Source organism: Pituophis catenifer, unplaced genomic scaffold, assembly GCF_029215685.1.
Source record: "Pituophis catenifer annectens isolate HBS135680 unplaced genomic scaffold, rPitCat1.0.hap2 SCAF_3, whole genome shotgun sequence".
Lineage (NCBI taxonomy): Eukaryota > Metazoa > Chordata > Lepidosauria > Squamata > Colubridae > Pituophis > Pituophis catenifer.
The window spans coordinates 73,029,623-73,050,522 of record NW_027256883.1 but is presented as its reverse complement, the minus strand read 5'-3'; the positions used below and the strand labels follow the sequence as shown (position 1 = coordinate 73,050,522).

General features: G+C 39.5%; 1 protein-coding gene across 5 annotated transcripts; it reads left to right on the top strand.

Annotated features, from left to right (window-relative positions):
• Positions 1-3,144: 3,144 nt before the first annotated feature.
• Positions 3,145-14,267, top strand: NQO2 (N-ribosyldihydronicotinamide:quinone dehydrogenase 2). 5 transcript variants are annotated; one of them, XM_070940735.1, is made up of 9 exons: positions 3,145-3,227; positions 3,763-3,854; positions 4,646-4,715; positions 4,935-4,971; positions 6,918-7,088; positions 7,275-7,405; positions 8,258-8,371; positions 10,814-10,915; positions 13,954-14,267. In XM_070940735.1, exons 5-9 carry the CDS (start codon positions 7,049-7,051, stop codon positions 14,131-14,133), a joined length of 567 nt encoding a protein of 188 aa, XP_070796836.1. In that variant the 5' UTR covers positions 3,145-3,227; positions 3,763-3,854; positions 4,646-4,715; positions 4,935-4,971; positions 6,918-7,048; the 3' UTR covers positions 14,134-14,267. The 5 variants fall into 5 exon arrangements, with proteins under 5 accessions (XP_070796836.1, XP_070796834.1, XP_070796831.1 ...); XM_070940733.1 differs by lacking the exon at positions 4,935-4,971 and having other exon boundaries at positions 3,763-3,824; XM_070940730.1 differs by lacking the exon at positions 4,935-4,971.
• The last annotated feature ends 6,633 nt before the right edge of the window (positions 14,268-20,900 follow it).

Below are 20,900 nucleotides of genomic sequence, written 5' to 3'. Positions count from 1 at the left end.
TATTTTCAGGGAAACACAATATTAGTCAAATACATTTTTTAAAAAAAAAAATAGCCTCTACCTTTGTGTCAGTAGCATGGTTATTATCTGTAATTTATAAGATTTTGCAAAAGTAGAAACAATGGGTCTATAGAAATATGAACTCAAAAGCTAAAAAAATGCTAATATTGTCATGCTTAGCTTCCATTAATGAGAACAGTACATGCCTAGATTCCGTTAATGAGAACAGTATAGCAGCTTAGACCCCTCCATGGCAGAGCTCATATTCAGAAGGTTCTGACCAGTTCTGGAGAACCGGTAGCGGAAATTTTGAGTAGTTCAGAGAACCGGTAAATACCACCTCTGACTGGCCCCGCCCCCATCTATTCTCTGCCTCCCAGGCCCAGCTGATCGGGAGGAAATGGGGATTTTGCAGTAACCTTCCCCTAAAGTGGGGAGAGAATGGAGATTTTACATCCTTCCCCTGCCACGCCCAAGCCATGCCCACCAAGCCATGCTACGCCCACCAAGCCACACCCACAGAACCGGTAATAAAAAATTTTGCACCCCATCACTGCTGGGTAGTGGTTGTGCCAATCTGAGTTCAACCACCCCATATGGCTTGACCTAAGTTGTGCCTGTGTCTTCACACTGAGCTTGGGTCGAGTAGAGCACTTCTAGACTGAGCTTGGGAGCCCATTCCAAGTTCTACAGAAGTTTCCTACTGATGGGAGCTCTCACTCCATTAATCAGGTCGGCTACTCTGAACTCCTCTCCGAAGCTGAGGCCATCTGATGGCAATCCAGGAGAGTAATCCCCATCCCCAGGCTGGTACAATTCAAGGCTCCTTGATGTAAACATGTCCCAACCCACATTATAACTTTGTCTGCAAAGACCAAAAAAATCATTTTCTTTCAGCAACCAGAGTTTTTTCATCAAGAGATCTTTTGTTGAATGAAGCCAAGAATCTTAGTTGAGGAACTGTTAACGATATTGTTCCTTCTATTTAATTAGATAATAATAATAATAATAATAAAAGCAACTGTATCCACATAAAAACAAGCAGGCTTGGGGAATCTCAAGGTTTGCAGATGAACAAATCATCTTAACAATAATTTTTAAAAATTTTATAGTAGGGTCATCCTGACAAAACAACTTGGTGAGGACTAAATCAGCTCAATGGAGTTGAGATCCAGGAAGGAAAAATACACTTGTGGAGGATGATGGGACAGTAGCTCGGCAATTGCAAGAGAGCATTTCATAAAAACTGATTTTATTACAGATATCCTGATTTATTATTTTGTTTTGTACTCTGAGTGCATTGTTCTTAAAGGCCGAAAATGATCTCTAGCCTTTTAAATAGAATTTGGAAACACAATGAGTTTTAATTAATTAACTACACTAAGTTGTAATTCGATTTCCTCATGGTTCGCCTAACAGTTTCATAGATGATATTATCAAGTAGGAAAATCCTGAATGTGATATCAACCCTGATTTTTTCAAAAATTAAATGTAGCTACAAGAATTAATGTAATTATAATTTCAAAACAATAAAAAAAATAGCTGGAATAAAATAGCTGTAAATCTTATAAGACTGGAGAAGCCAGTTTGAGGTCTTTGGTCTACCAAATTAGGATTCATGAGAGCTAAATTGACATCCAATGTTGGTTATAAAGTGGGTTCCCTCATTCATCTAGTAGCAGTTCCCTACTCATCTAGTAGAAGTTAGCCCTTCAGAATAGATCTATTCAAAAATAGAAAGATATGAATGCTAATACTACTTTTATTATAAGATTAGCAGAATCTTGCAAGTCTGAATGTGCCCCCCCTCTTTTTTTTTCCTTTGGGAAAACTAGAGAGGGTCTGTCTGAGCTGCTTTATCAAATTACTTTTTTTTTTTAAATATACTTTATTAAATTTTTCCATTTATCAAATTGCATTTCTATCCTGGATCCATATTTCTTTTTATCAGACTGTTGCCTTGGACTCTTCCTCTTGTTCCTCCAGTTATTCCTTTTGCCTACTATACTTGGTCAATACATTACTGTTAAACAAACAACAGCTTAGTTGAATTTCTGAGCCAGGTACTCTGTAACTTATACTAAGACTGAGCAGACACCAATATTGCTCTGAGGCACGTAGTGAAATAGCAGAATATAAATATGTAGTTTCAAGTCACGTTTCTTGACTACTGCTCCTTATTTATGAGGTTTTTTTCAGTCCTATTTCAGCCTGAGAAGTGCCAGATTCAAAGATCCAAGAAGGCAGGAGAGCTCATAGCAAGCCACTCACTATTCTCAGCCTGCCCTCATTTCTTGTATGTCCACAATTCCAGAAGTTTTGTGTGTGTGTGTGTGTGCCATCACTGGAGATTTTCAAGAAAAGGCTGGCTAGCCTTTGATGGGGAGGGCCTGAAAATTCCTGTTCTGGACTGGGCATTTGACTAGAAGCTCACCAAAACTTTTTCTCATCCCGATTCTATGATTTGTAAGGCTTGTATTGCTCATGCAATAGTTCTAAACAGAGAAAATATTAATAATCATGTTCTGAATATCAAATTATTTGGAAAACAGTAAGAAGGCAGCTTCCACTGCCTCAGATGATGAGGCTCTGACTAGTTGTTCTATGCATATTTATCTAATCATGAGACCTAGTGAAAATTAGCTGTGACACCTTAATTCAGTTAATTCTTTTGTGGTGCATTGAATTAAAGAAGTACCACACATACTGAATCATAAATTTAACAGGGTTAGGTTGGTTTGCACAGTACACTGAACCACGAATTAGCCAAATATATTTTAGTTTAGCATGTTGTGCGAACTCAGCCCTCCTAGTTTGCTGGGACTTGTGCACATCAGCTGGATTCACAGTCACACCACATACCAATCCACGAATGCTCACGCACTGCCTTTTCGGTCCGGTTGTCCTGTGAACCCATCGGCCGCACAAGGTTTCTATCTACTTCACTTGCTGTTCCACAGAAATCTCATTTTAATTGAAATATCCCTCCCCCGCCCCTCTCTACTACAAGCAGGAAAACTGCAATTTAGTTACGCTTGACAAGGCAATTCAGAACGGCGAAAACAATCAATCACACGCTCCAAATATATAATTGTGAGCCGTGACTAAGGAAGGGGCGGACCCACCACTCCGGTTGTTTTAATTGCCAGGCACTACTAGTCGCACTAAGTATATCGATCCTGTCTTGCTTAGAAGATCCGATCCTATCCTGTCCGCCTGGTATTCTGGTAGTATCTTCTCCTATACAATTTTTTATTAAGAATTTTGATTATATTCTGTTGTTAGGTTTTCTTAATATGCCAATACGAGTTTCAAGTAAGGAAACTGGCTTGCAAAAAGAAGAAGAAGAAAGAAAGAAAATTCTAAATTTAGAGTTTGAGAAAGCTGGGAATAGTATAAAAGGGGGAACCTAAACTGTTTTTTTTTATTAACATTTATTGCAATTCATCCAAATATCTTAGATGGTCCCATAGTCCAATGGTACATGCTGTCTTACTCAGAAATAAGTAATTCTATATTCATTGGAAATACTCGTTGCAGCCAACGCTTTAAACATACTTATGCATTAATCATTATTTACTAACCCTTATTTGATCCGTAAACTAACTGTACTAATAATACTCAGCGCGGGTTATTTCGAATGACCGGAGGTAGAAAGCCGGCTACCTGGAAGTAAAGTCACGGAAATGGACGGAGTTGTTTACTTCTGAGTTAAGCGTGAAATACAGTATAAAACGGCACTGTTAATGTGCTTTATTGCAGGAATCCGAACTCATCCGTGGCGATATTTGTGTTTAAACACTCGAAAGTTACTCAACGGTGCGGTAAGGGAAAACTGCATAAACGGAAAGTGGGTGAGAATGTTTACACTTTGAAAGGTTTTGTTTTGGTTTTTTTAATTTTCTGGTAGGTAGGTTGAATAATTTCCTCTTCTTGACCTTGCATTCTAGGCTGTGGCAGATTGGATCGCATCCCTTCTGATAGGCAAACTATTTCTTTAGATGTTTTGTGCCTTAGGTATAATAAACAGATGGGGGGTGGTGTGAGTTTATTATGAATATAAACCAATAATCCACTGAATTTACTCCCGTTTAGTTTGACACCATGTATCCTCAAGTGTGGAGAAGAAACAGGGAAGGATAAGCTAGCATTGTCCTGGTTTTTCTTACTCCAATAGTTGCAGCAACTTAAGTGTTGAATGTTTCACTTCTGTTAAATTGGGGTTGACCCATAACTTTTAGCAGAAGCTCCATAAGACTGTGTTTGATCTCCCATTGACTCCCATTTCCCTAGAATCCACATTCCTATCAGGATGCAAAAAGCAGCAACCTCTCATTCCCCTTTTTCCAGGTGGTGGATCCTACTCCAGAGATCTTGAGAAACTGAATCTACTTTGCTTTGCTTTGCTTTGCTTTAGGACTTGGATAGGAATGAAGGAGAGGGAATTAGGAGATGCTTCCTTTTCTACTGCCAAGAGCTATTAAGTTAGGATATTTCTGCTGATGCTCTTGTGCTTAAGTTTGTGTGTCTATTGTTTTTTTTTCCTGTGGTTCTTTCTCATTATTAGTACATCAAGATGGCCAGCTTCAAGTAATGTTTGTTTTTGAAAACCAAAGAAAGGAATTTAGTATCTTTCTTTTTGTAGCAATCTTGACAAGAATCTTTGAAAACCATAACTGTGACAAACTGTTGCAGGGTGTTGAAAAAAATGGCAGGTAAGTTGTACTGCCTTTTATCATATTTCTGTTAAAGGAGAGGGCAAGAATTAAGATGTCCTCATAGATCCCCTCATTTTCCATAGGGACTGGACTGGTGGGCAGATTATTAGAGAATACTATGGATGTTCTCCCCAAATGGTCATTATGTGTGTTTGTACAGGGTGATATTTATAAATTTCAGCCACCTAATATTTTTATTTCCTAAAATGCCATGAGGTCTAGGAGGAATTCAAAAGCCTTTAGGAAAATAAAGGTACAGTGAACCATCTTTCTATTTTATTTTTTAAAGAAATGATAAGGGAAAAAGTTAGCTGGGTCAGGGAACTAGCACAGAGGTGGTATCAGTGGGTAACAAACAGATTGCCTTGTTTTATATTATATATACATATACATATACATATACATATACATATACATATACATATACATATACATATACATATATACATATATGCAAGTTTTGGTGTATTCCTGTGTAAGATTGAGAGTATCTTGGCAATGTTTCGACGAGGTCCCACTCGTCATCTTCAGGCTGGTGTCTTCGGCTTCGTGCTTGTGCGAGGAAAGTATAAGATGCACCTTTTTCCCCCCCAAAAGGGGGTGAAAATTTAGGTACATCTTATACACCATATGTAGCCCTGCCCACCCACTGGCCCCCACCCCTTGGCCTGTGCCTCGCAGCAGTTACCTCCTTGCAAGCAAGCAGCAAGAAAAAACAGCTCCTTTCAGCTTCAGCATAGGCTAATTAGCACAAATTGATTAGATTGGCCTCCCGACTCTCAGCTAATTTGCCCTCAGCTGTTTTGCACAGGGCTCTGCTGCTTGCTGCAAAGAGTGCTGGAGCAGATTTTTTTCCCCTTGTGCTAATCAAACTATGCTGAAAACAAAACTGAAAGTAAAGCAGGCTGTTTGCTGTTTGCTGCAAGGAAAAATTAGGCAGAGGCAGAGGGAGATTTCTTTTTCTTCTTTTTCCTCACTAAAAAAGGTAGGTGCAAACAATGGGAAATTTAGGGCAAAAGAGGAGAGTTCAAGATTTTAAAAGAAAAAAGAAAAAAAGGAGAAAGAAAAAGGCAAAAACAAAAATGGGAAGGGAGAAAAAGAAAAAGAAATGAAAGAGAAAGATGTTATACATATTTAGAATTGAAATATGAATAGTAGTAAGAAATAAATGGGAAATCATGATTGTAAAAATGCAATGAATAATAATTGGAATATTTGTCTTTGTATTTTTGAAATCTAGACAATGATAAGTTTTTATTTTTTATTTTTTTTAGAAATATGAATAAGTATAAACTGTAACAATTGAAATACCTTTAATGGTATATGGTGGTGAAAGTAAAAAGGATTAAGTTGTAGCTTGGATAACAGCTAGAACATTTTTAAATTTAATTAGGGAAATTGTAACAATTGAAATATTTTTAATTATATATTGTGATGAAAGTAGAAATGATTAAGTTGTGATTTGGAGGATTAAATGGGCAAAACTATTTGGGTTATTGGGAGAGTTTACGATGTGAAAATGAGTAACAAGGGGAAAGCTCTATTTAACTAGGGAATTGTAATAATTGAGATACTATTAATTGTTTATTGTGTTGAAAGCAGAAATGGTTAAGTTGTGGTTTGGAGGAATATATGGGGGAAATTATTTGGTTTATTATTATTGGTAAATATAATTAATTGATTTGTAAGAAATTGAATTGCATGGAAATAATTGGAATATTCATGTTCATATTGATTAATATACAAAAAAGATAGTTATATAACTAATTGATTTATATTAAAATGTTGAATTTGTATTAAATAACTAATATTACATAATTAACCAATGTGAGGAAGGATATAAAAATAGAAGACAATGGGAAGGGGTATAATATAGAATAGAAGGGAAAAATTGAATTTGATTAAGATTAGAGATGAGGATGAAGGGTAATATTGGTTTTTTTAAAAAAAATAGATGAGGAATAAATATGGCAAAAAGGAAATATAGAAATTGTAAATTTAATTGAAATGACTAAACACTGTTTAAATTTGTGAACCGGCCAAATACTCTGTTCAAAGAAAATACATTGTATGTTTGTATGTGTGTTTGTCTAAAAAATAAAAAATAAAAACTTTTTATAAAAAAACAAAACAAAAAAGGTAGGTGCGTCTTATACTCTGAAAAATATGGTAAATATTGCTTTTCTTCTCCTTTTTAAGCATCAGGGAAAGAAGTATTGATTGTGTACGCAGACCAAGAGCCCAAATCTCTAAATGGTTCATTTAAAACCTTGACGGTGGAAGAACTGAAGAAGCAAGGCTGTAGCGTCACTGTTTCAGACTTATATGAAATGCAATTTGAGCCAAGAACGACAAGGAAGGACATAGTTGGTAGGCACCACTGATGAGGCAGAAGTACATTTGTGTTCCCAAGAAAGGGTCCCAAGAATACATTTTACTGTAGTACAAGAGTTCTATATGGAAAAAGATGTATACTACAAAAAAAAAAAAAAAAAAAAAGACTGGGATGGCAACTCTTCAAATGCAACTAGACTGTGTGTTATGTTGTGCCTATAGGTGACCTATACAATCCTGATCATTTTAATTATGGAATTGAGGCTTGGAAAGCTTATGAAAATGGATGTCTGACTGAAGATTTGACTGAGGAGCAAAGGAAAGTGAGCAAAGCCGACTTGGTGATTTTCCAGGTCATTATTTTTTCAAAAGCTTATTTTGCGAGACTTCCAGTGCTGGATCAAATTGGTTTAAGAGCTTAGATCCTGTTGATGCAACTCTTTGGACTTTGGGATGTAGGGAAATTTTAGGTTTGTGCTTGCTTTGATCATATCATCTAAGAACTTTCAAAATATCCCTTAAATTTTGGTCCAATAGGTGCTGGTCAGTGTGTTTTTCAAAATTCTGAGCTACCTGTCCTCCACATGTGTTGAAATCCATCTTCCATTTTGGCTATCCAACTGGGGTCAAGTTGGTTGGGACAGAGAGTGTCTGCATCCATGTATCTAGGGAGTATTAGGTTGGGAGTGAGTTCAATAGATTAATCTATTTTGATTAAACTTTCCCAACTAGTGCCTTATAGATAAATTTGGTTTTGTTTTCGAAGAAAGGCAGATATTTTTAAAAGATTATTGAACAAGCTGAGGAAAACGATTGTTTTAGATGATGTAGATCAGGGGGGGGAAACTATGGCCCTTTTATGATTTGTGGACTTCAACTCTCAGTATTATTGAGCCAGCCATGCTGCTCGGGAATTCTGGGAGTTGAAGTCCACAAGTCATAAAGAGGCCATAGTTCCTCATCTTTGATGTAGATAAAAACATTTGCTGAAGGGATCTATCTGACCTTTGGTATGTTTGGCCAATCACTATACTCAACTAGAAGGATCCATGTTAGAGGCACAGTGTTTAATAATAATGCCAGACTTTGTTAATTTATATTTATTTGCAATGCTTCCTGCTCAATTGTTGCCTTTCTGAAGAAGTTGGTGTCTATGGGACATTTTAAAACCAAAGATATTACTCCTTTCTTGTATTCCTATCTAGTTTCCTTTATATTGGTTCAGCGTGCCAGCCATCCTGAAGGGCTGGATGGACAGAGTCTTAGTCCAAGGATTTGCTCATGATTTCCCAAAGTGTTATGAATCTGGTTTACTCAAGGTAGGTGGCCTATAAATATACATTAAACTAAGATTTTACTGATATTACTATCTTTGTATATATATCTTTGTATCTATATTGAAGATAACTAACAAAGTATAATTAGGAAACAAATAAAAATAGGAGATATAATAATATAAACCCTTCAACTATGGAATGTATTTCACAAACAGAATAGTCACACATATCAACCTGACTGCAGACCAGTGGTGAAATGTAAAATTTGTTACTACCGGTTCTGTGGACGTGGCTTGGTGGTGGTGGGGGTAATATGACTGAGGGGGCATAGCCAATTTTTTTTTTTTTACTTTTAAAACCATTTTTTCTAAAACCTCTTCGGCTGAAGAGGTTGTAAAAAAAATGTTTTTAAAGTCTCTGACGATTATTTATTTATTTATTTATTTATTTATTTATTTATTTATTTTATTGAATTTATATACCGCCCTACTCCCGAAGGAGTCAGGGCGGTTAACAGCCATAGAATAAAACATATAGATACAAAATTTAAAATAAAATAAAACAAATTAAATAATTTGGCTGAACAAATTTAAAACCCCAATAATTTAAAACCAAATTTAAAATTTCCATTTAAAAAGGGGAAAGACTTAGGTCAGGCCAGCTTGATGAAATAAGAAAGTCTTGAGCGCGCGACGGAAAGTACGCAGATCCGGGATCCTCCATATCTCCGGGGGGAGCTCGTTCCAGATAGTAGGTGCCCCCACAGAGAAGGCTCTCCCCCTGGGGGCCGCCAGTCGACATTGTTTGGCCGACAGCACCCGGAGGAGCCCCTCTCTATGGGAGCGTACTGGTCGGTGGGAGGCTATTGGTGGTAGCAGGCGGTCCCGTAAATAACCAGGTCCTAAGCCATGGAGCGCTCTAAAGGTGATAACCAAAACCTTGAAGCGCACTTGGAAGACCACCGGGAGCCAGTGCAGCTCGCGCAGGAGAAGTGTTACATGGGAGCGCCACGTCGCTCCCATCACCACCCGCGCGGCCGCACTCTGTGCCAGTTGGAGCCTCCGAGTGCTCCTCAAGGGGAGGGGAGCCCCATGTAGAGAGCGTTACAATAGTCCAGGCGATCCCAGCTGACTTGCCTGATTGGCACAGGCTTTTTTTTTTAAGCCTCTGACGATCCCAGCTGAGCCGCACAATCATCCGAGGCTTTTTTTTTACTTTAAAAAGCATTTTTTCAACAAAAGAGTTGTAGAAAAAATGCTTTTAAAAATTAAAAAAAAGCCTCTGATGATTGCGTGACTCAGCTGGGCAATGGGGGGGGGCAGGGATTTTTGCTACCGGTTCTCCGAACCACCCGCCTCCATCGCTACCGGATTGAGCGATCCAGTCCGAACCGGGAGCATTTCACCGCTGTTGCAGACCCAAGCAAGGTCAGTCATTTCTAGGTAAAGCATCTAGGTTGGCAACTTTAAGATGTGTGGACTTCAACTCCCAGAATTAAATTTTCATGTAATCTACCTCTGAAGGTAGATTACATCAATATTTAATAGCAAAGGAATTTCATCAGTGTTACATAAAGCATTTATACTAAATGTGACAGGTTGTGTAGAAAGTCTTATAAGCATTCTGGAAATTTGATTTAAGGTTGATAAACTTCATTAAGAACTCTTTGTGGCACCACATTCCTTTTAAATCTATTTTAACAAATCCTCAAGAATTGATCGTGGTGATTATTCATATGAGGCATAACACTGCTAAAACTGCACAATATAAAGTGTGAACTTCCTGCAGAATCATGATAGTAGATATAGCCAGCCAGTTATAGCCTTTCTTTACAAATGTGTTTTTTTTTTATTAGCAGTGCTCAGTTTTCTAGAAATTGGCACATTTGAAAAAAAAATTCCTAAGAAAGGCTATACATGAATCAGTGCAACATCAAAAATTGCCTTACAACTTAATTACTACTAGAAATACTGGGAAAAAGTTTTCACTGAATCTGTGGCAAATTAAAGATCTCGAAAATTAAACTGCATGAAAAATTGGCTTCAAAATAAAGAACTTGAAAAAACCCTACAATGACGAAATGTATTTCAGATGCACTCAACCTATAATTAGCATATTAACCTGAGTTCACCTATGGAAACTTATAGCCTGTTAATGAAGTTTGGTTCAACTGGCAGTCAATTGGCTGACCTTGTAGATGGCTGTTTGTGGACTTTTCATAAGTTCTAATTATATACAGTAGCTCTGTCAAATCAGTATTTGAAACTGGCCTTTAAAGCAGTTTTAAAGCATAATGCAGCTTTCTGAAATGTTGTTATTCTAATTTATTCTAAAGGATATTGTTCTACTTTTAAAAATAATCACATTGCTATGTAACTTGGTTGTGGTTTATGCTGTATCCTGTATGTTGCACTGTGAGGGCTTTGTTTTGTTGTATTGAGTGTTGATTAAGAATATATACATAAAACATGTGTTCCATTACAGAATAAATTAGGCTTGCTTTCATTTACCACTGGAGGAGATGAAGAAATGTATTCAAAGAGAGGACCCAGTGGTAATATTCGTTATCTTCTTTGGCCCATGCAGGTATGTGGAGACCAAATGTAAATGCTAGCTCAGGCTTGGCTTCTGGAGAATTAGATAGGGACTGAACTCCTCTTTCAATTCTTCAACAGATCCCAGTCAGCCAGTTATAGCAAGCATGCTGTGCAGCTGACTGATACAAGCATTCAGCTACTCTCACCACTGGGCAATGTCTGTTTCCCCCAACCAATCAATGTTCTTGTTCTTGCTTTGTGGTCTTCCTCAATGTGGTGGGTCTGTTGGGACTGCAGCTTCTAGATCTTCCAGTCAGCAATTTGTGAACAAGAATCCTAGAAATATGGACTTGGCCTTCATGAATGAGTAGTTATGGTATGAGCAGAGGTAGCAGTCCTACTTTCCCTCTATATGATTAGGGCTTCAAAACATAATTGGAGGAATTTCTTGGCATTGGCTTTTCTTTCCTCTGCCCACAACATGAAGAATAACATGATCAGTAAACGGCCAGTGTCCTTTTATGTTTCCAAATATGTTGCTTTTGCCAATGACCTTCCAAAATAAAGCAGAATTGAGAACATAAAAATATTTTCATGTTAGTATTAGTGTTTTGGAGAAGTAGATCCTATGCACAAGGGAACTGAGACAGAAAGGTCTTCAGAGCAAATTCTTTTCCTTTTCCTTTCCTCAAATACTGGCTTACATGGAATATGAAGGCTGGCCAGTCTACAGCCATTGATTTAGGGAAACAAAGGTGGCTAAATAAAGCTCAGGTGGCTAAATAAAGTTCAGCTTCTTGGCCCTTTAATAGGGATGGGCAAAACATCCCAAATTCATAGGAGTGTCCCAACTCTGCTCCAATAATTCTAATAGTGTTTCAAGCTCAAAAGGGTGTCCAGGTTAGTGCTCAGAATACTTCTGCAGTGGCGGGAATAGAACTGGAACACTCATTAAGCACTGAACATGAGATTTATAGTTGAATTGGGTCATTTTGAACTCAAGTTTTCAGTTCCATTCAGTTTGCATTAGTTGCTGAACTACGACTGCTTTTAGTCTCAGCCAATACAGCCAATTGCCTGAATTAATGGAAGTTATAGAACAGGGGTGTCAAACTCTATTTCATTGAGGGACACTTATGGGCTGTGTTTGACCTCAGGCTGTGATGGACATGGCCACCTCACTCATTTCAGGGGTGCCTGTGGTGGCTCAGGTGCTCTGGCAGCAAAAATGGGCTCCCGAGCTACTTTTTCAGCTGTGACAGCCTCCTGCAACCTTCTGCCAGCAAAAATGGAACGACTGCATGTGGCTCTTCCGAGCTCCCATTTTCACTGGCAGAGGCACTACAGGCCGGTCCTTTAACATTTCCAGGGGGGTCCCAGTGGTGGGTTGTTACCAGGTCTACCCGGATTGGCGAACTGGTAGCGGTGGGGGCAGCGGGAGGCTCCGCCCATCTGTGCTGGATGCTTCTGTGCATGCGCAGAAGCATCGCGTGCAAGCACAAGTGCACCCATGTGCACAAGCAAACCAGTAGCGATGGGTTTTGCAACCCACTACTGGTTGACACCCATGTTATAGAACAATGATATTTAAATAGTCCTTTTCTATAGGCTAACGTATTGGTAAAAGTTTAAAAATTGATTGTGCATTTGTTTTTAATTACAAATTTAGGGTGTTCTAAGTCACTCACAGTTGGTTGATTGGAATGGTTTATGGAATGGCAGGTGGATAAATGGGTGTATAGATGTTTCAGTCAGGTTGATGATAAAGTTGTGAACTATAATTGTACTAAGCCTGTATGTTTCACATGGTTGAGAAGTGTCATGAACAGGCTATGTGTCAGGATGGGGTTGAGGGTTGTCCCCGAACCGTAAACCAGCTCACAAGCAGACACACTAGAACTGAAATAAAACTAGCAGAGGAGTCTTGTATAAAAATATACTTTACTTGAAAATGTTTAAAAAACACTATATCTTTAAAAAAGGTACATTAACAACAAAGTCTTATCTTGGTTAAATGAAGCCAGACCATCTCCCTAAATTCCTCTCCACAATACCGAAACAGTCCATAAGAAAAAACTAACATGACATTAAGCAGCTTCGGTGTCGATACATCATCGAGGTGGTAGAAGGGCAGCAGCGTAAGCTTCACAGCTAAAAGTCACCTGTGAAAAACAATTCAATCAGCAAACGTGGCTTGAAGCTCCTGGGAGGGAAACTGTCCAGCTCTCCCCACAATTGTAGCTCCAACAGTAGCAACAGTTCAGATGTTGGCTTGCGTGCTTCAACTCAGCAAAAGGCAAGCCGAAATTGGAGACTTCAAAAGGCTCCGAGCTATCTCAACTCACAGTTGCAGCTAGCTCCGTGGGAGTATCTTTACACAGCTCTTCGGCTCCTTTTCTGCTGCAGCCATTGGGACTCCTTAGCTGAGTTCTCCTCCCTTCTGCAGCTCTGCTCTGGGCTCTGCGTCCAGGTGCTTCAGCACTGGCTCTGCATCTAGGCCTAAACAGCGTCTAGGCCCAAATAGCAAGCAGAAAGGTCTGTGCTTATATGGGGAGTTAACCTGCAATTAATTAGGGCGGGAAGGCTTGCAGTTAATTGCAAACAGGAGATGGCTTGATTGGATCCATACTGTTTGTGACTGATCAAGTAGCCACAGCAATTCTGAAAACACTCGTGACACTATGTCTATGTCTCATGTTATCCATGAGAGCTGCATAGAAATTTATTGGAATAGCCATAATAGATCATTGTTTGCATATATATTATACCAGGGAATAGGGTCCACTTGGCCTGTTATGTGCAGTGGAGTTCCAAATACTGATAATTATCTTTAAACCCTATCTGAGATTGGAATTCTTAAAGGACTTCTTGCCCCACACAAATCTACAAAGGCTTTGGAGCTCTGGGCTTATTTACAAATGTATTTTTAATTTATCCCTGGCTTCTTCTTGCCAACTTTGCCTGAAAGTTACTGTGAATTCAACTTTACAATATTGCTGTTGTTGTTGTTGTTAACTGCATCAACCATGGTCTAATCACAAGCCAAACATTACGGCTTTTACTGTGTCTCTTCCTTTTTAATTCCAGCATGGAATCTTGCACTTCTGTGGCTTCAGTGTCCTTTCCCCTCAGATCTGCTTTGCCTCCGAGTATGTGACAGAAGAGAAAAGAAAACAGATGTTGTCTTCATGGGTCGAACGGCTGCAGACCATTTGGGAGGAGAAACCTATTCACTGTGTCCCAGAATGGTACTTTGGGGACATTTGAAAACAGAGCAGGGAGATGAATGCAAAAAGATGAAAATATTTTCTGAAACTCTGTCCCACAAATACTTGCTTCTGTATTTTCCCTATCCATCTTGGGATGTACAGAGGCAATTAATAAAACTAAATTGAATTAGAGACTGAATATCTTGTCTTATTTTCCATCCTTTTCTTGGCATCAAGACTAATGCAGGAAATCAAAAGCCCTTACAGACTTTTTGCAATAAAACAGGAAAAATGAATGTATGATTTATGGTTTTGATGACTGGACAGGACAGATTGTAGAAAGAACTTTATATTGTAACCATAGAATAAGAGATACATGTATAATTTTATTTAAAATTGCTATAAATAAGATTGGAGGCTCCTTCTTTATATCTTCTTTCCTATTCTTTTAGTTTTTTTCTCCTTTCTTGCACTTTTAGCTTTCTTTTTTATTCTTACTTTATATTAGTTTTCATTGTTTTTAATCTACCATTTAAAAAAACTTTATATTAAGAAAAAGAATGATGCAGAAATTTTGTGATGGTGAAAACAGTGCATTTTTAGATTTGTAATGTTTCTATTGAATCATTCCATTCATTCCCACAGCATATCATACCCCTTCCCAATCTTAGAATGTCATGATATGTTGCATTGCAACTTTGATTAACCACAATAGGGTTAATTATGCTGGATGGAATAATGGGATTAATAGGTCAACGCAGTGGGAAGAATAGGGAAAAACTAAGGTAAACGGATTTCATTGAATCCTTGCCCCTGCTCATTTGCCTAGCAGAAGGTGATCTGGATAAGATTTCCAACAATTTGCAAAATTATAGATTATAGAATTTTGAAGGTACTTTAGGTGTCATTTGACCAAAGCTCCTTGTAGGGAATGGTTCCAACTCCAGCTCCAGTTTGAAAATCTCCACTTAAAACGGAGCCCATTAGAATTCTGTCTTATTTAAGTTTGGAACATATGGATTTTGCAGATAACTTTATAAAATGGGTAAAATTGATTTATACTTCACAGAAAGCACAAATAATTGTTAATGGGCATCTAACAAAACCATGTGAGATACAAAAAGGAACAAGACAAGGCTGCCTATTGTTCCCTCTCCCATTTATTTTGGTTCTTGAAATACTGACTAGAGACATAAAACAGGATAAGATGATTTGGGGGGTAAAGATTTAAAAACAGATTTATAAATCAAGAGCTTTTGCAGATGAGTTGATATTGGCTCTGAAAGATCCTTTAAAGGAATTTGAAACATAGACAAAAGAATTTGATTCATTAGCAGGTTTTAACATTAATATAGATGAAGATGTTAACAAAACTATGAAAATTCAAGATCAAACAAATTGATAAACAAATTAGGTTTTAAGATTGAGAAGAAGGCAAAATAGTTGGGTATCACTATGGCAAATATGAATTGTATATTATTCCAAAATAGTTGTATTAAGACATGGAATGAAAGTAAACAAAATATGTTAAGTGAAAATACAATTTTCATTACTGAGAGGAATTTCTGTGATTAAGATGAATATTTTAACTAGAATGTTGTTTTTGTTTCAAACAATACCTATTTTGACAACTGATGCAGCATTTAAACAATGGCAAAAGGATATATCTAAATTTGTATGGCAGGGAAAATCCATGAGTTAAATATAAGGTGCTACAACTTGATTTGACAATGCCTTGGGATGCAAGTAAAGCTTTTATTAGAGATTACTTTATAAAACATAATAACTCAAGAAGAAGAGGCGAAAGAAAACCCGAAATATTTTGGATGAGATCAAAAGAAAAGATTAAAGAAATTTCCAGAGAAGATAAATCTCTCTTAACAAATTAAACTTTTACAGCAACAGCTATCTATGTTATTAACGGAAATGATATGAAAATAAATCATGTAAAGCAAAAAAAAAAACCTTCAACCTTTGACTTTGTGGGAAAAAAACCCACAGGAAATGGCTGGCATATGAGCTAGAAAAGAAAGAGGAAAAGATGTTGAAACTTCAAGACAGAGATACTGCATTAATGGTTAATGTGGCTATGCAAAAATACAAAATCTGTAAAGGTTTTGAGGATAAACTTTCAGAATCTCTACGAAACACTATGTTCTGTCTTCCAACTCTAAGTTGTTTATAATGATTCTAGCTGAAAGACTGAAAATTTTGCAAGAATTCATTCATGATGATCAATGTGGGTTTTTACATAAAAGACAAAGGATCATATTAGAAAGAAAAATGTGTTGAACATTTTGGAATATTTGGAACAACAAACAAGCTGCATGGAGTTTTTCAGATGAAGAGAAAGCCTTTGACAATAAGAACAGGATTGCCCCTCCCCATTGCTATTAACCTGTTTCTTCTTCAGGATTTCAAGCCATGATACAGTAGCAAAGTTTTACCTGAATTTATTTAAATTCTGAAGTCCAGGGAAATGATTTATTCCTGTTAGCTTTTTATCCCTAAGTAATTTGGAACTCCTAATGTGGCATGATTGCTGTCCCCTAAGATGTCCGACATTGTCAGACCATGCATGAATTCCTCTCATTGATTAGGATTTGGTGGGTTTCTTCTTCTGCATTCTGAAAGAAATAAAATTGTCAACAAGAATTATCATATATCTATTGGATTACCAGTGTATAAATGAGTAAGAAGATACCGGGATATTTATGAATTGATTTAGAAAGAGATTGTCCCCTTCCTGTGTCTAGAGAAGACACTTGTACAAAACATTCCTTTTTCCTGTAAATGTTAATGGAGGTCCATTTTTAGGGACATGGATTTCTTTATGGACATATGGCTTCTTTATATAAACAACTGCCTTGCCTCTCTATTTTTAGTTTTTTGTTTTGAACAAATCAAAAGTCTAAGTGTAATATTCTAATCATGAATCTCATCCCACCAGACTTCCATGATATCTAATTATCCTTTAGCGGTTTCCTGTAATAAGGTTTTTAGTTCCTTCTTTGCATTACTCTACCTGGTGCAATATTGCATGAATACAGGTGGTCCTCGATTTACAACAGTTCATTTAGTGACCGTTCAAAGTTACATCACTGAAAAACGTGATTTACGATTGTTTTTCACACAATTGCAGTATCCCCGTGGTCACATGATCAAAATTCAGATGCTTGACAACTGACTCATCTTTATTTATTTATTTATTTATTTATTTATTTATTTATTTATTTATTGCGATTTATATGCCGCCTTTCTCCCTAGGGACTCAAGGCGGCTTACAAAATGACAACTTCAATACAAATCACAATACAATACCAAATTAAAATCAGTAACCCAATTAAAAACGATTTAAAATTATACCAGTGTACCCCCAAACGGATCAGTTTAATTGGCGGAAGAGCCACGTCTTCAGCTCGCGACAGAAGGAAAGAAGGTCGGGGGCTGTCCTGAGCTCAGTGGGCAATCCATTCCAGAGGGTCGGGGCTCCCACAGAGAATGCCCTCCCCCTGGGGGTCGTCAGCCGACATTGTTTGGCCGACGGCACCCTGAGGAGGCCGACTCTGTGAGAGCGCACAGGACGATGGGAGAACGGCTGGAGATGGTCCTGCAAGTACCCCGGGCCTAAGCCATGAAGGGCTTTATAGGTGAGCACCAGCACCTTGAAACGTATCCGGAGTGCCACCGGTAGCCAGTGCAGCTCACGCAGGAGAGGTGTTACACGGGAGTATCTAGACGCCCCCGTAACTACCCGCGCGGCTGCATTTTGGACTAGCTGAAGCCTCCGGACACATCCCAAGGGCAGCCCCATGTAGAGGGTGTTACAGTAGTCCAACCTAGAGGTAACAAGGGCGTGAGTGACCGTGGCGAGGGCATCCCGGTCTAGGAACGGGCGCAACTGGCGCACAAGACGGACCTGTGCGAAGGCCCCCCTGGTTACGGCCGTCAGATGGTCATCTAAAGACAGCCGAGAATCCAGGAGGACACCCAAGTTGCGGACCCTGTCGGAGGGAGCAAGGATTTCACCTCTGATCATTAAGGATGGAACCTCCAGATCCCGGGATGCCGGCATCCACAGCCACTCAGTCTTGGAAGGGTTGAGTCTAAGCCTGTTCCTCCCCATCCAAACCCGCACCGCTTCCAGGCAGTGGGACATCACGGAAAGGGCATCCCTAGGGTGGTCAGGGGTGGAGATGTAAAGCTGGGTATCATCAGCATATTGATGATACCTCACCCCAAAACCACGGATGATCTCACCCAGCGGTTTCATATAGATATTAAAGAGCAGAGGGGAGAGAACCGATCCCTGAGGCACCCCACAAGTGAGAGGCCTCTGGGAGGATCCCTGACCCCCCGCCCAAACAGACTGCAGACGGCCCGAGAGATAGGAGGAGAACCACTGTAAAACAGTGCCTCCTAACCCTATCCCCCTGAGCCGCTGCAGCAGGATACCATGGTCGATGGTATCGAATGCCGCTGAGAGGTCAAGAAGGACCAGGATGGAGGAGCAACCCCCATCCCTGGCCCGCCAGAGATCATTTACTAGGGCGACCAATGCCGTTTCCGTGCTGTGGCCACGCCTGAAACCAGATTGGTAAGGATCCAGGTAGTCAGTTTCCTCCAGGAATTGAGGGAATTGCTGTGCCACCACGGACTCAACAACCTTCGCTAAAAAGCGAAGGTTGGAGACTGGACGGTAGTTGTTAAGTATGTCAGGATCCAGGTTAGGCTTCTTAAGGAGGGGTCGAACCACCGCCTCTTTAAGCGCAGCGGGAAAGACCCCTTCCTTTAGTGAAGCGTTGACAATAGCCTGGATCCAGTCTCCAGTCACCTCCCTGGCTGCCAAAACAAGCCAGGAGGGACAAGGGTCCAGTAAACATGTAGAAGACCCCAACCTACCCATAACCCTGTCCACGTCATCCAATGAAACAGGCTCAAATTCAACCCAGATGTCTCCACCGAGACTAGGCCCTGTCACCTCAACGGACTCTGTCCAGTCGGAGTCCAACCCGGTCCGAATCTGAGTGATTTTATCTTGCAGAAACTGTGCAAAATCCTCAGCACGGCCCTGTAAGGGGTCCTCCCTCGCTCCCTGATTAAGGAGGGAGCGGGTCACTCTAAACAGGGCTGCTGGGCGATTTTCTGCAGATGCAATGAGAGTGGCGAAATAGTTACGTTTCGCCACTTCCATCGCCACAAGATAAGACCTAATATGGGTTCTTAGTTGTGTTCGGTCGGACTCGGATCGGGAGGATCTCCAACCACCCTCCAGGCGTCTTTTCCGACGCTTCATTTCCCTGAGCTCCACGGTAAACCAAGGAGCCGCCCGGGATCTGCATCGGATCAGAGGCCGCAAAGGTGCGATTCGATCCAAGGCCCCCACTGCAGCCTGTTCCCAGGCCGCGACAAGGGACTCAGATGAATCGTGGGCTAAGGAGGCGGGAAATGACCCAAGCTCCATCAGGAAACTTTCGGGTTCCATCAGGCGCCTGGGGCGGAACCATCTTACTGGTTCCACACCCCTGCGACGGGGGGTGGCGGAGGAAAAGTCGAGTCGAGTTATGATGGTTGCAGTGTCCCAGGGACACGTGGTCGCCTTTTGCGACCTTCTGACAAGCAAAATCAATGGGGAAATCAATTTCACTAAACAACTATGTTACTAATTTACCAATTGCACTGATTCACTTAACAACTGTGGCAAAGAAGTCATAAAATGGGGCAAAACGTCCTTAACCAATTTTTCACTTAGCCACAGAAATTTTGGGCTCAGTTGTGGTCATAGTTGAGGACTAGCTTCACAGATAGCATATGTCAAGACAATGTGGTATTTGAATGAACCACACGATGTCACCCTTGCACCTCAAATTGCCAAGTGAATCATTAATTTATGATCAGGAGTCAGACATTATTTAGAATGCATTTTGGCATTTTTATCCACTCTTAGGCCTTTCCAAAGACCTGAGAAAGGATTATTAATCCTCATTGGTTCTAGGATAGGAAAAAGCAGCAGGAAGGAATTCACTGTCTTAGACAAAGAATACCTCCAAGTCAGTGTTGCTCTTTTGTTGTTCTTATTACAGGAAGTGACAACATTTGGGACAGAAAATTATATCGCTAAGCAATGTGGTCATAAAGCACAACATCAGGTGATCACACTGCTTTGTGACAGCAGTTCTGGCACTTCCAGTTATCATTAAGCAAGCCCCACGATGTCATGAAGTGTGACATTGTGTGATTGCCATTTGTAACCTCCTGCCAGCTTCCTTATCGACTTTGCTAGCATGAAAGTCGCAAATGTTGATGATGTAACTGCAGGATTCTGTGACAATTATAAGTATGACCTTGTCGACAAAAATCCAAATCACATTCACTTGACTGTGGTGACACTGTGATGGCCACAACTATGAGATCCTATTGTAAATATGACTCATTCAGTGGCATCGTAACTTCAAATGGTTGGTAAATAAGTAATTGTTAAACTAGGACTATTTATATTTACTTATATAGGTTAAGTATTTAAATAATCACTACACTGCTAATTGTTGCAGAAAAATATTGTCAATCCCTTCTCAAATTGCATTATTTTTCTCTAATCCAAGGGTGTAAAAGGTGCAGCCCCTGGGCAGAACGTGGCCAGAAAGGCCAGGGTGCATTTCAGCCCCTTTTAACCAAATTACCAACCCAATAACCTCAGTCCTCTGTTTCCCTCCTCATCCCTCCCCTGTATTAGCAGGGCAAGTGGATCTAGCTCTTCTATAAGCAGAAAACCTAATCGTCTCCCAAGTGGAAATAGGAAAAAACGGAGAGTTTGGCTTTGTTCTG

Coding starts and splice junctions, on each gene's coding strand:
- NQO2 (XM_070940733.1), top strand. Junction 7,406..8,257: donor CCGACTTGGTGATTTTCCAG/GTCATTATTTTT, acceptor ATTCCTATCTAG/TTTCCTTTATATTGGTTCAG. Junction 10,916..13,953: donor ATCTTCTTTGGCCCATGCAG/GTATGTGGAGAC, acceptor TTTTAATTCCAG/CATGGAATCTTGCACTTCTG.